Source organism: Mustela nigripes, chromosome 6 (assembly GCF_022355385.1).
Source record: "Mustela nigripes isolate SB6536 chromosome 6, MUSNIG.SB6536, whole genome shotgun sequence".
In the NCBI taxonomy this organism is placed as follows: domain Eukaryota; kingdom Metazoa; phylum Chordata; class Mammalia; order Carnivora; family Mustelidae; genus Mustela; species Mustela nigripes.
This window is the reverse complement of record NC_081562.1, coordinates 24,820,536-24,835,771: the sequence shown is the minus strand read 5'-3', so window position 1 is coordinate 24,835,771 and position 15,236 is coordinate 24,820,536. Positions and strand designations below refer to the sequence as shown.

The window sequence follows — 15,236 nt, the reverse complement described above, 5'->3', positions numbered from 1 at the left end:
GCACCCAGGTGCCTGGTTTTCTGTATTTTCAATGATGAACTTCCCATTGCTTTTTAAAAAGTAAATGTAGTATTAAAATGCACTGCATCTGATAAAAGTTAATGTCCAAAATCTACAGAAACTAATCCCGTCTGAATTAGCTTTCACTCTATTGCCACACCCCAGAGTAAAAGAGCAGAAATACCAGGCCCTTCATTGATTTTATTAATTTGAGGATTTAGGTGTGCGTTCCCTTATTAAGACAAAGTAATCTTTAGCAGAGTTGATCAGGAAATGAGACAAAAATCAGGAAATCATATTCCTTTATTACATATATGAAATATAAAAAAATTAACAGAGCAATATATATATATATATTTTGCAAGTCCACAGGACCTCAGGAAAAAAAAATATGTTCTGTATGTGAAGTTAATCTTATGGCACTGTGGCTTAGTTTTGTATATTCAAGTACAGAAGAAACTGTATGTATTGTGGTTGTGCACAGGTACAGAAGATGGCTAATAAAGATAACTGTTATTTGGTGAACTATCACATACATTGTGTCAAAAAAATGAGTAAATACAATGGCCATATACTGTTAATAAAGATAAGGAGGAAGCTGTTTCAACATTCAGGTTTAAATACTAAACACAAAAATAAACACAAATTCTGTGTCTACAATAATTTTTGCCATGTATACACGTGCATTGCAAATAAATGAGTTTTAAAAATGTAAAGTCCATTTCCTCTTCATGCAAGCATATTGCTACACTTAGATTTCTTCTTCCTCTTATTTTAAAGTCTCATCTTGTTTTTTAAAAAATTTTTCATCACGGCTGGTATCTGTGGAGTCTAACCTATAGCTGAGACTTCATATGCAAACATGTTCTCCTTTTAGGTTTTTTCCAAGTGTTCAGAGCTATAACATACAACTTCCTTTTGTCCACACATAGTGGCAGTGTTTCTGTTTCAGTAGGTTTTCTTACTCGCCCTCTATTTTTCTTTCTGTCCAACATGATCTTCAAACTTTCTCAACACAAGTGGTAGGTAGTAAAGTGCTTTATACAAGGAAATACTATATACATGTGGGGAGGTTCCATTTAACACTCCGCAGACCAAAGTTCACACACATCACACAAAAGGCTCTTTTTTAAGAAAAACCTTTTTTTTTGATAGTAGGGTTGGGGAGTTCTTAAAACATCCTTGATTACTTTAAGTAGCACAAATATAAGTAGCATATCTGAAGCTGGAAGGAGTCCTTGTTAGATGTACTGCTTTTAATGGATTACTGCTAAATATCATACTGCTATTAAAAATACCCTTAATAGTTACGAATTACAGAATCAGTCCCATAAGAGGCAGGTATCAGTGGAGGATTTTTCATTTGTCTTTATGAAGCAAACTGTATTTAAATCTGGCCCCACAAGAGACAGGTTAGACTAGGCCCATGCATTGGAATATTTCTATATATTTTGGCACTTTAAAAGTTCCAGTTTTGTTTTTGAGGTCTCCTTTCCATTAAGTTTGTGTTTCATACGTAGAGAAGTGCCATTATGTGCGCTATACCAGCTCTATACCTTTGTTGCTACTTGCACTCTCTTTTTAAAATATCCATGACTTTTCTTCCAAGGGATGGCTTCCAGTGCTGGACAAAACTTTTCATATTCACGACTAGTTTGCCTGTTCTTACATCTTCATGTCCTGCCACAAGGTATTCCAAACCTAAAAGAGAACAAAGTTAGGGGCCATATAGTATCAAAAATTATGGAAGAGGAGAGATGTGACTTCGGTGGCTTTATATGCACTGAAATAGGATCACAGGGAGTGACAGCTGGCTCTTGATAAACTTTTACAGTGTGATAAGTGGCTTACATGTATTATTTCATTTATTTATTTATTAAAAAGATTTATTTATTTATTTGACAGATCACAAGTAGGCAGAGAGGCAGGCAGAGAGAGAGAGAGAGGGAAGCAGGCTCCCTGCCAAGCACAGAGCCCAATGCGGGGCTCTATCCCAGGACCCTGGGATCATGACCTGAGCCGAAGGCAGAGGCTTTAACCCACTGAGCCACCCAGGCGCCCCTCTATTATTTCATTTAATCTTGAAAATAACCGTATGAAGTAGGTATTACTGTTTTCTTGTTTCACAAATAGGGAAACTAAGGCTCAGCAAGATTCAAAACTTATTCAGTGTCTACAAGTGAATAGTAGCACTCTGACATAAGCTCAGGTTTGTTGAACTGTAGAATTTTTACTCTCTACTGTTACCACTCTCTATGGTAAAGAAGTGAGGATTCTATGGTACTTAGCATACTGCTATAAAGTGGTATTTCTTGGAAACTCACCATGTGTCGAAGTGCATATTAAGGAGGATTTTATAAAAGTGAAACAACCATTTGGGAAAACATATTGGAAGAAAGTTATGAATAATGCAAAGTAACACATACATCCTATAGAAAGTCAATGAGTTTTTGGAATACGGGATGTTTGTTTGTCATATTAAATTCAAAGTTCATTTTAAGGCTTCAAATAAAAATTTTTGGCTAATGTACAGAATAATCAAAGGACAGTCTCATTACTTATTAATCTCCTTCAGTTGGTATTTGTTATAATATCAATATTGGTATTTTGAAACAATTTTCTTCAATGTTATAGGATAAGCAAATAAGTAATTATGTTTATAAAAGAAAACTTTCCAAGATAAAGAGACATAAACTTTAAAACTTAAGAGAAAATAATAGATGTTAAAATTAAACTGAAAGTATTAATTTAAACTCATGGCTTTATAGGTATATATATAAATTACTATATATTAATAAAATAAAAATTATATATATATACACATAAATATGTGTATATATTTATACATAAATATGTATACATATGTATACATATATTTATACATAAATATGTGTATATATATATATATATTTGTTGTTGTTGTTGTTCATCCACTGAAATGACCTGGAAAAAAGGCATCCCAATACCAATAAACACCTATAATAGACATATTGTGGTATCTAATTAAACAGTGCTCACTAAAAACAAAACAAAACAGAACAAGGCTTCTTGCAGAAATGCTACTGCAGGTCCAGGACAGGAAGATACAAGGTAGCATGGGGCATCTTACTGTGCTAAAAATCAAGGAAGCTCTCAAAGATTAATTGGGATCATTGTAAAAGGGCAAGGGAGCTAGCAAGAAAGGGTTACAACTTGCTAAAGCTGTGATAATTTGAGCACCCAGGAACATAATGATTGTATCTATCAAAACATACCGAATCAACAAAAATCCGTAATTCCAAAATGATACTTGAAAAAGCTTAATTCAGAGAAAAACTAGTTTGTCATCTTTTGAAACAACTGTTAAAATCACCCCTTACTTTGAAAGGTAAGCATTTTGGGAATTATGAGGAAAGAATTTAGCTTTTATCTTGCCTTTACAATAGAAAACATATTGAACGGTAACCTATAGCCCAGCTTGAAAAAGAAAGTCCCCTTACAGAAGAATGTCAGCTAGTGAATGAGGAGAATCAGGAAAACATTGTTTCTCAAGCTCTAATGAAATTACTGATTTAGGAAGGATTACCTGTTGGTGGTAACATCATTAAATCAATGGCCACTGGGAAACCGGATGTTTGTATCATGACCAAGTAACACCACACTTGTTATTTTTTAGTCTCAAAAGGAAAAAACGAAACTGCCCAATGGAGGGATCAGACTGTCATCACTCTAACCCCAGGGTCAAGTTTAGCAACGCTGATGGTGGATTATCCAGGTCCTATGCATCTCATCTTCTGATATGATTTAACATGAAGTATCTACCCAGCAGTATCTCTAATGGATTCTAGTCAAAATGTTTATCTTGAATCTGTCAAGATTTTCCTTAGAGATTACAAGAAACATAGGAGGTAGAGGGACAAGCTAAATGACACCACGAGGAACTAACCAGACAAATATAGAAGGTAAAATAATCTACAGAACACTTGGCCTGGATTCTTCAACACTAACATTTCTTCAACAACAATTAAGAAAGGAACTGTGCTTGAATAAAAGAAACTTAGGAGACTTAAAAACCAGATATAATGTGTGATGCTGGATTGAACACTGACAAGGACAAACCAGTTCTAAAGAACATTTGAGACCACCTAGGAAATTGGAATATGGTCTGAGTATTAGGATATATGAAAATAAACTATAATTGAAGGCAATGATCACTAACTAAATAAAGTAGGCTACAGAATGGAGCATACTATCATTTTATTTTGGTTAAAAAGTACAATATATACATGCACAGAGAAAGGCCTTGAAGGATTTGCACTAAGCTATTAACAGAGAGAAGCCCTGGAGGTAAGAAATATGAAGTTTTAAATTTTCCTCTAAATTTTTATAATGTACACGTGTATAGCTTCTATAGTGAGAGGGTTTTTAAGAGTATTATTAAAAGAAATAGCTATAATGGTGTTTTCAAAAAAAAAAAAAGGAAAATAATGGTAGAGATTTTAATTAACACCGGAGAGCACAAATGTAAGATGGACCATAAGGTATTTAAATTATTTGAAGAGTAACCTTAGCATCTGCATGAAAAAGAATCCCAATGTTTAATTAATAGACTAATTAAATATAACGATCTTGATATTGTTTGTAGCATACAAAGTAATAAAATCCTCATATAAAAATACAACAAATAATTTTTAGGAAACTTCATTGTTAAGTTTAGTATTTTAAATGAATTTACTTTGAAACTATAAAAAGAACACATCCTATAGGAGTTTGCCACTAATTTAAAGTGTGAATATATATTGAACTAATAGAAATGATACTGTGTGAATCCACTAATTAGGGAGCATCATGATGCCAAAAATTAGCATGGGAAACAATGTTATCTGTTGTATCACTTACTAGCATTTACTTTTTACTTTCCTATTTTTTTGCTTTCGACATCTACTTTACTACCTGTTTAAGGGCACAAAGTTTGTTTCCATAGAAAAGGGAAATGTACTAGTTTAGGGCTAGTCTTGATATTCTAAATTGATTGATGAATGAGTAAATGTATGTATGAATGTAGGAATGAATGAATTTCCAGGGTTGCCAATTAGATTGTTCCTGTTCAAAAAGTAGCAGAGGAAGCTAGTTGGCATGTAAGGTTTCCGAATTTTCTTATCAGCTTTCTTTGGCCCTAGCTATTGAACTTGTAAAAATGGGAAAACAAAGTGAAATGAAAGAGTGTCTGGTTTTGCTTTGGCAGGTTCCCGTCTTTTCTTCAAAGTGAGTAAACATGTTTTTAAGGATTCTTTGAATAATTGCACGTATGTTTTCAATTGTGATGAACTCAGTTGATTCTTTGACTCTAGCAGAAATATAGTTCACATCCTGGAGGGTGGCTCAGATGCTCAAAGCTTTTTCGTTTTTTTTCACTGTCTTACTAAAAACTGGGCAGATTATTTTTTCTTTTTTCAAGATAGTAAAAAGTGCTTATAAGAAGAGCCTCTACACACAGATTATTGGGAAGTAGAACTTAAATTAAGGAATCTTCATTTCTTATGTTCAAAATCTAAGATTCTGATTACTTCATTTGTTCTTCAGAAACATATTTATTATTTAAAACATGGTTTCCTTTTCCTTATTAAAATTCAAATGAATTTTAAAAATATTAAAATGGTATAAAGGGATGTAAGAGATTGTATAAAGGGATGTAAGAGATTAGTCAACAGTCAAAAATCCATGAGTTTTATATTTTAGGTTGTTTAGGTTGGGGGGAATATTTCATTGATAGTTTCGTTTTTTTCTTTGTCACTCAGTTATCTCTTTCAGTTATTAATCAAAGACCACAGTGACTTCTTATGAACATAACTGGGATTCCCTGGACTTTTATTTAAAAGGAATTAGATACAAAACATAAATTATGCACCTGTATTAGCAATGCAATTAAGACACAAATGGCAACTACATGAAGTGGGAAATATGGAGGATTTTTAAAAATATAGTTTTTTTAAGACTTTATTTGTCAGAGAGAGAGAGAGGGAAAGAGAGAAAGAAAATGCAAGCACAAGCAGAAGAAGGAGGTGGAGGGAGAAGCAGGCTCTCCACTGAGCAGGGAGCTCCACAGGGGGGTCAGTCTCTGGACTCCAGGATCATAGGCAGATGCTTAATGGACTCTAAGCCACTCAGGTGTCCCCCCAAATATGCTTGTTTTAATAGAACTTATTATCTGGGTACTATGTTATTATTTTGGTACTAGTGGTAAGTCCTAGAGATGCTATGATCAAATATCTAAATCCCATCCTCAAATTTAATAAAGGAGACAAATAAGCAGCTTATGACACAGTATGAAAGTTTACTTCTAGAGTGTGAAGGTTAAGAATCGCACACTAACTCACTGGCTCTTCCACTATAATTACATTTAAAGATGCAAATTCCCTTAATTTCAAGATTCTCTAAGATTCTACAATGGTTTGTTGTTGTTGTTTTAATTTCTGCTGTTTCTAATTTGAAGCCAGAATGATCGTTTAATGAAAAACAAAATGATGAGAATTTGAGAGTTGTTTTCTATCCAGGAGACACAGATGCTTCTCATGCAATTGTAAAAAATGAATTCAATATTATTTGCACAGATGGAATTTTGCATTTGAATTTCCCCTGGGAGCAAGTTCTATCCAGGGCACCATAATAGGACCTTGCTTTCAGGTGAAGTGTTTGTTAGTGGCCTCTAAATTTATGAAAGTGTTTTCTATGCTACTGGCACCTGGAACCAAGCTGAGACTTCTCTTTTAGGACAGAAAATACTATACTGCTGGATTTTAAAATATTTTATTTTCATAGAACATGTGGAAGAGAATAATTTTTTGATGTCAGTTCAAAAAATTCCATTTGGATTTTGCCCAGAATTCAGATGGTGAAAAGGAGAGATACTTTTGGTGAGTTTATTTCAGTTGTGGTTTAGCGAATGTTAAGACAAGGAGCAAATCAGCAGAGACAAAGTATTTATCAAGCTAGAAGAGTCTAATGCTTACCAGGATTGAGGATTGGACAAGTGCAACCTCTGTTAGTCCATGATTCTGGATATAATGTTCGTTTTCCTCGTAAAATTTTCAATTTGGTAGATTTTAAAACTTTTTTTATCTTCACATTGACCTCAGCATGAGATCCTTTATCGTGAGCTGATAAAATCTTTATTTTTAAAACTGTAACAACATAATTCATAACATCAAAATGCATAGAATTTCATATTGCTTTTTGAACTTGTAATGACTTAAGAACGCATCTCAGAGTATAATAAAAAAATTAATTAATGATGATGGAAATTTGCTTTAAAAATCATTAAGCTCAATTTGACGAGCACTGAGTAATATGTAGAACTGTTGAATCTGTATTATACAACAGAAACTAATATAAAACTGTATGTTAACTATACTGGAATTTTTAAAAATCTCAAAAAATCATTAGGAAAAAAATCATTAGGCTCACTAACTTTTCCATTGGTTTCACCTTATTTATCTATACTAACTATACTCTTCCTTCTTAGACATTTTCAATTGCTGTTTCCCATATCATTATGCTAAGAGATTATCAGCCATTTGCCTACTTCAAACATAGTCCTAGACACATTTAGCTATCAAATCCAAATAGAAAGAAGATGTATAGGAAGTAGAATGTTTTATATTTAGATTCTGACTATATTTTACTCTGTGGTTCATTGTGTATTTAAGTTACATCAAAGAACAAACAAAATGTTACTACAGAATATATTTTATATATTCTAAAGAGATTAAATAATTAAATATTGATTATTTAATCTCCTTCCCCGGATGTAAAATGCAAGCTGACTGGGGTTAGGGTGGCTGTCTTTCCACATGACGGCAGAGCTTCAGTATTCTCTATAACTCATAATTCTATTATGCTCTGCTCTTCCATCTGTGAATTGGATGTGGCTGGGGATTAAGGAGTGGAATAATTTGGGGTGGGGAAGAAAGTACACCTAAGGAACACTGGTTGTAGTGTTCTATATAGTCAGAAGAGTTTTTACGTTCTCAACTAAACCTTGATGGAAAATTTTGTGTATTGAGGGAACCCTATACTGGTTGGTCCCAATTCCTGAGAATAAGGTGGTCAGATAATAGCTTTTTTTTAATAGAATCACCAAATTTTAGACTTTTAATGGGTCTTAAAAGTTCATCTAGTCTTGTTTTATGTTTGAGGGAGCAAGTTTTAAGAAATTAATTGAACTTCCCAAATTTGCATGACCAGTCAGTTAGAGGTAGAATTTGGACTGGAATCCCAATAAGATATACAAATAAATGAAGGGTATGTAGCATAGTGCCCCACTCATGGCTAATGCTCAATGAATGTTCACTATTGTTTTTCTACTAGATTATATACTCAAAGAGAACTGGGACCTCATCTACTCACTATTATAGCTTAATAAGTATTTGCCAAAGGAATAAACAAATGAATCAGTTTTTTCCCCCCATTAGTAGAATGGGGAGGGAGAAACCATTTTTTTCCAAGTCTGTAGGTATATTACATCTAATAAGAACAAGGTATTTAATTACATTATTAAGAGTGTCCAAGTTTTCTTTCTTTCTTTCTTTTTTAAAATAAAGATTGGGCTCTCTGCTCAGCAGGGAGGCTGCTTCCTCCTCTTTCTCTGCCTGCCCATTGTAGGGCTCAATTTCAGGACCCTGAGATCATGACCCGAGCTGAAGGCAGAGGCTTAACCCACTGAGCCACACAGGCATCCTGAGTGTTTTCTTAAGCAGAAAAGAATACAGTTGTATTAAAAGATGCCAGTGAAGTTGTTTGTAAATTTAGAGAGCTAATAAATATATGTAATAGTCAAAACCAGTTGATATTTCCACTAACCTGACTACATTTGAACTAAATTGTTATTTTTTTTTTTGCTTTTGATAGCAAATACCATTTTCTCTGAACTAACTTTTCTTTATTGAGCACTATACATTTCAAAAATTTTCTTCTATTATTTAGCCAAGTTGTCAGGTGAAAGCAGGGAAATATGTAATTTTAGATAAGATTTATGAGGTTTTTAACATTTACTTTTTTATCTTTTATGAGATTAAATACAATGTTATCAAGAACCTAAACACTTGGTTTCAGAAAACGTGACTTAAAATTTTCTCTTCATTGAAATGTGTCTTTCAGGCAGTATGAATTATGGAACAATAAAAAGCCTTAAATACTAGTCAGGAATATGTTGGCAAGATAAGGCATCTAATTTGCTTTAATAGTAAACATAAAGCCATTTAGAATTTGAAGATAGTAACAGTCTTTACTTAGGGCAATGACATTTTCCTTTATCTATATTTTCCTGGTATTTGAAAGGTACAGGAGTCTAGAATATACAGAGAGGGCCGGGAAGAGGCTTGGATAGGCAGCTAAGCTCAGTGCTCCCCAAATATATATCCTCTTTCTTCCCCCTACCAGTTACTGAGGATATAGTGTGTGCTAGATATTATCCTGTCTGCTTTTCAAAAATCCCATCTTATGGGACAGGTGGCATCATCCCTATTTTACAGATGAAGAAGTCTGGAGAGGTTAAGTTACCCATGCAATAGACCAGAAATCAAACCCATACAGGTCTGAATCCAAAATCCGAGCTCTTAATCACTGTGAAATAGTGTTTGAACTGATTTTTCTTAGTATTACTACATGATAACTGGCACAGATTACTACTCAAAACTGGTATTACTACATGAAACTGGCACAGGAATCATTTTAGTGGCCAGAGACTTCCCTTTTAGATTATAACACAAAAAGCATCCACAAGAAAAGATTATGGATCATGGTTTTTCATTTTTTGTTACTTGCCTCTTTTGCTTATAGTAAGATGGGCTTGCCTTTGCTCAACCAGCTTCCTGCCCTCACCAGAACAATCAACACCATCTTTATTAAGTATTATTATATAAGACTAATGCTTTAATATATTGAGAATGCCATAGACTAAGCTTCCCAATTCCTAAAAATATTCTTTGTACCTGGTTTGAATAGATTCTTAGAAGCATTCAAGGACTTCAGACTTACCATATGAATATTTCATCCCACAGAATGCCTTGGAGTTTCCTAACACCTGTTCTTTACATTCACATTTACCTACAGAAAATAAATGAAAAATGGTGTTAGTTATTTAGAAATGAAGAAGAGAAAAAAAAACCCAGCAAGTACACCCAGGTATCATAACTCATTTTTTAAACGGAAGTATAATTAACATACAGTGTTATCTTAGTTTTCGGTATCAGGTTGTAGAACTCTTTAAGGCTTGAGTGATTCATACACCATAATCCATAAATACTAAGAAACCATAAAAAGTCATTCAAACAAAGTAGAGTCACTTTCTAAATTGAATTAGTTACCATTCAATAAGGTATTGACTTAAAAAAAATAGAAGTAGGAATAAGGGTATATTTTAATGCTTATAATTGATGTTATGACAGGTATAGTCCAGTATTAAGATTCCATGCTAATGGAAAAGAACAACTGAATAGATAAACTAGAGGAAAGACAACTGTCTTTTTACAATTAATGTTCACCACAGCAAAAGTCAAATATAGTGAAATAATTGAGCAAGTCCTTTGAAAGTAATACCATCCAACTTAAAAGTATTTATTGAGCACCTATTATGTACAGGACATAATGCTATATACTTAAGAATATATAAAGATGAACAATAAACAATTCTTGTCTGAAGGCTTATAATTCAGCAAGATGAATAAAGCAAGTGTACACACAGTGCTAAGTGTTCTAAGAGGGGTTCGATATGCTTGGGTGGGAGGGTCACATCTTGGGAAGGTGGGAAAAGGCTACATGGCCGAAGAAGGTTTTGAAATGGACTCTGAAGAATAGGTCGGGTGCTTTCTCCCAACAGTTTAAATAATGCATGACAGTTATTTTGTGTCAGACATTTGCCAGGCCCTGTAGAAGACTTTCAAAATACCTTTGACAGAGTCTATATATGGCATTCTCATTGATTTATCTGCTTCCTCTCTAAACTGTGATCCTTGATGATGACAGTTATGACTTATTTATCTTTATATTCCTAGAACCCAGAAGGGGTAGAATTTCCCTTCTTACTTACTTAACAATTCGATATAATTTTATCATCCCTCTCCTTCTGCCCTCATGCATTGCATTTTGTAGGCATCGAGTGGCATGGAAGTTGGTAACACTTACTAAGGAGCAGTTACTGTGTGCCAGGCACTATTTTAAGTGTCTTATATTTATTTACTCATCGAAGATTCTAACAGGTAGAGATTTGACAAGAATATAGAGATAAGAGAGTGAGGAAATAAATGCAAGAGAGAAGAGCTGAGTGTGTTCATGGAAAAGTCAGTGGTTCTGTTTTCCCTGGATACAGATTGAATTGTGGATAGTAGTAGGTACCATGGAGGACCTTGATTAATAGGCAGTTAAGGCCTGAACTTAATTTGTTAGAGAAAGAGGATTTTTTAAAAGATTTGAGTATAGTTCACACACAATGTTACATTAGTTTCAGGTGATTCAACAAGTTATATGTTATACTGTGTCTCCACAAGTGCACAAGTGTAACTATCATCTGTCACCACGCAGTGCTGTTAAAATACCATTGACTATATTCCCTATGCTATGCCTTTATTCCCATGACTTACTAATTTCATAAATGGAAGCCTGTATTTCCCACTCCCCTCCACCCATTTTGCCCATTGATAAAGGGGAATTTTCAAAGCTTATCAGATTGAAGAAATTACATGAAATAAGACATATACTGTATCAATAGTACTGAAATGGAGAGAAAATGGAAGTAGAGACTAGTTAGAAGCTGATGAAACTGATGATAGCAACAGTAACTGAATTGAGCGCCAACCACAAGCCATAAATTATATACGGAACGTTATGATCTTGTTTAATATTTATAATAATCTAATGAGATAGACATTATTAACAAATGAAAAAATAAACAGAGATGTTAATTAGTTTGTCCAAGGCAACATAACTAACAAGTAGAAGAGCCAGATTTTTTGCCTGGGTTTGGGAGAATCTGAAGCCCCTGATCTTTCCACTGTACTGTCTTAAGTCAGATGAAATGTGGCTCAGTTGAACTAAAGAGGTGGCTGTAGGTCTAGAGAGGAAGAAATTTTAAGGGAGGCTGCAGACTTAGGGTCTAAAAATCCTGTCAATGGATTGGAAGAGGAAGCCAAAGGTTGAACTTGGAGTTTTCCTGTTACCTTGGAACCAAGGTGACGGAAGATTGAAGTATTACTAATGGAAATAAGGAAGTTAGGAGGAGAGCACTGCAGGGGTGTACAAGTTAAGGCTTTTTGTTGCAATCGTGGTTTAACTTAATTGTTGAAGGGATATGGAGTAGCTCACAGAGAGGAGAAAAAGCTGAAGAACCAGAACTTAGAAAAGGCATGAATCAGGAGAGCTGCAGAGATGTAGGTAGCAGGAGCTGTTGTGCAGCCCCTTTCGTGGATTTGCCTTTGGAATCATGAACTGGGATCACTTTCAGATCTTGTCCCTTTCAGCTTAAGATTTAAATTCCCGGGAGAGCACATCTGATTAGCCGGGCCAAAACTGTATTAAATGGAGGGTGGGGAAGTGTGGCTCCCCAGAGCAAAATTGGGTTGAGCTACCACAGAAATAGCAGGAATAAAGAGGAAATGGATCTGGTTAGGCAAAAACAACAGACGTCTAGTATGGGGAGAATATAATGAATTAGAGTTGCTGACAAAACATCCACGTGGAAATGAGAATATGATTCTGGTGAGATGAGGTTGGGTAGACATGGTGATGTGGCAAATAGTGACATATTGGCTCTAACTAAAGCTGCTCTAGAAACTAGAGAATGAGATATGCAAGTGGAAAATCACAGTGGAATTAAATAGTGGGAATGAGAAACCTGAGGTGCTTAAAATTATCTGCCGTGACTTGTTAAATAATATTGCATATAATCTAAACATGGCAGAGAGGGTTACTCATTCAGATATTGGAGTAACCTAAGTGGATAGCCTGTGGCCTTTGATAATTCCACCAAAGCTGGAGAGTATGGTAACTACCTTGCTAAAAAACCTGATGCAACTCCAAATGGTATATATTATTACTCAACTGATGGTTTTCTTTGTAGTCCTTCAGCCAATTAGAACATACAAAGTTCTGTTATTTGAGGATCTTTTTGTGGTCGTTTTCCAATACTCCTTTTTCATATGTTAAGAAATCAGACATTAAATTTTTTTTCATAAAGATTACCGTTGTAATCATTTTTTTTTTAAGATTTTATTTATTCGACAGAGAGAGAGATCACAAGTAGGCAGAGAGTCAGGCAGAGAGAGAGAGAGGAGGAAGCGGGCTCCCCAACAAGGAGAGAGCCCGATGCGGGGCTCGATCCCAGGACCCTGGGATCATGACCTGAGCTGAAGGCAGAGGCTTTAACCCTCTGAGCCACCCAGGCGCCCCTGTAATCATTTTTTTAAAAGATTTTATTTACGTATTGTGAGAGAGATTGGCGGGGAGGGGCAGACAGGGTGGAAGGGGGAGAGAGCCTTTTGCGGGGCTCAATTTCATAATTCTGAGAGCATGACCTGAGCTGAAATCAAAAGTCTGATGCTTAACCAACTGAGCCACTCAGATGCCCCTAAAATTTGTTTTTGAATGAATCTTTGTTGATTAGGCTTTAACCCAGATGTGTTTTCTTAAAGGAAACCTGGAAGGGAAGAAAAGAATACTATTTACAGTTCTGTGGTACTGGTTAAAACCAGATTTCTTGTATAAATTCTGTAGAACTATTTAAAGCCAGTTTTGTTGTACAAGCTCTATGGTACTAATTCAAGCTAGATTTGTTGTACAGGAGGTAAAATTTTACATCCAATGTTCTCTGTCTCCTAAGAAGTAGTAGAAGTTAAGGGTATCTTGTTGGTATAGTGCATTATATTTCTAGTTTGGGAAACTTATGGTAGGTAAATAGGTAGGGAGGCACATATATTTGAGAATGAATCATGCTGCTTCAAAAACTGATTACCCTTCTTTTTCTTTTGTTTAAAAAAGGTGCCACGAGCACAGCACTATTCTATACCCAATGGGAATACGGATATTTAGCAGGAAACCGAACAATGGCTTCCTCAAACTGGAGCTCTTCCAGATAAATTTCAGAGACTCTCTAGGGGTATTACAGACCTAACAGCTGTTGTGGATGTGAGTCTAGAGTGATTCTGATGCCAGCATGTTATGTGCTGAGTTGGTGTGTTGCCAACTCCCTAGTAACATGATTGGCTTAATGTATGTCCTATGGTCCTAAACACTTGATTTTTACAGATTTGGCTTGGCAGGCAAAGTTGAATAATTATGAAAACCATTGTGTTAGAAAAACAGAAGAGAAGTTTCAAAAATGGTTAAAGTTAAAATTACAAAATTCGGACTATTTAGCATTGAGACCAAAAATAAATGGGAAAGATTTTTCTTTTTCAAATGCTAAAAAAGATAAATATGACTACTTTGTATTCCTTCATCTTTCCCACATTCTAAACCTAAAATGAAACCATTAGGAAAATGATCATAAGATTATGTTAGGTGAAAAAAACCATGACACAGAATTGTAAGTACCAGTGTTTCTCAAATTTGGGTTCTTGATTCTTAAAGAGTTCATAAGTTTTCTATAAGAGTATATTAAAATTGTTGTTTCTTACTCTGCCCCAGTGACCCTGGTCTCCTTGTTGACCTCAGGGCTTTTGCACTTGCTGTTTCTTCTGCCTAAACTCTCCTCCCTCTTTTATCTGTATACCTCTCTTTCTCTCTTTTTTAGTTTAGTTTAGTGTTTTGTTTTGTTTTGTTTTTTAACCTCATATGTCACCTTCCATAGGATTTCCCTTGATCACTTTTTTTTTTAAAGATTTTTATTTATTTGTTTGACACAGAGAGAGAGATCACAAGCAGACAGAGCAGCAGGCACAGAGAGAGTGGGGGAAGCAGGCCCCCCCCCAATGAACAGCGAGCCTGATGCGGGGCTCATTCCCAGGACCCTGAGATCATGATCTGAGCTGAAGGCAGAGGTTTAACCCATTGAGCCACTCAGTTACCCGATCACGTTTTTTTTATAAAAGTATGCCCCTCCTGGCCACTTATCATCTCTTCCCTGCTTTATTTCTCTATTGTATTAGACAACATGACACTAAATATTTTACTTATTTATTAGTTGTCTTCTAAGAAGACAAGAATGTAGGCTCCTTGGAGCCTGGGTTTTTTTTTTTTTTTTTTTTTTTTTTTTTTTTTTTTTTTTT

At 34.9% G+C, this 15,236-nt stretch overlaps 1 protein-coding gene across 2 annotated transcripts in view; it reads right to left on the bottom strand.

The window, feature by feature from the left end:
- Window positions 1-285: 285 nt before the first annotated feature.
- Window positions 286-15,236, bottom strand: part of NTN4 (netrin 4) — a 113,578-nt gene continuing 98,627 nt past the window's right edge. For both annotated transcript variants that reach the window (XM_059402321.1, XM_059402323.1), the window contains exons 8-10: window positions 10,015-10,083; window positions 6,990-7,160; window positions 286-1,701 (exon numbers count right to left, since the gene is read on the bottom strand). In XM_059402321.1, the coding sequence (XP_059258304.1) occupies window positions 1,565-1,701; window positions 6,990-7,160; window positions 10,015-10,083 (377 nt within the window). In that variant the 3' untranslated portion in view covers window positions 286-1,564. The remainder of the gene's footprint in view (window positions 1,702-6,989; window positions 7,161-10,014; window positions 10,084-15,236) is intronic.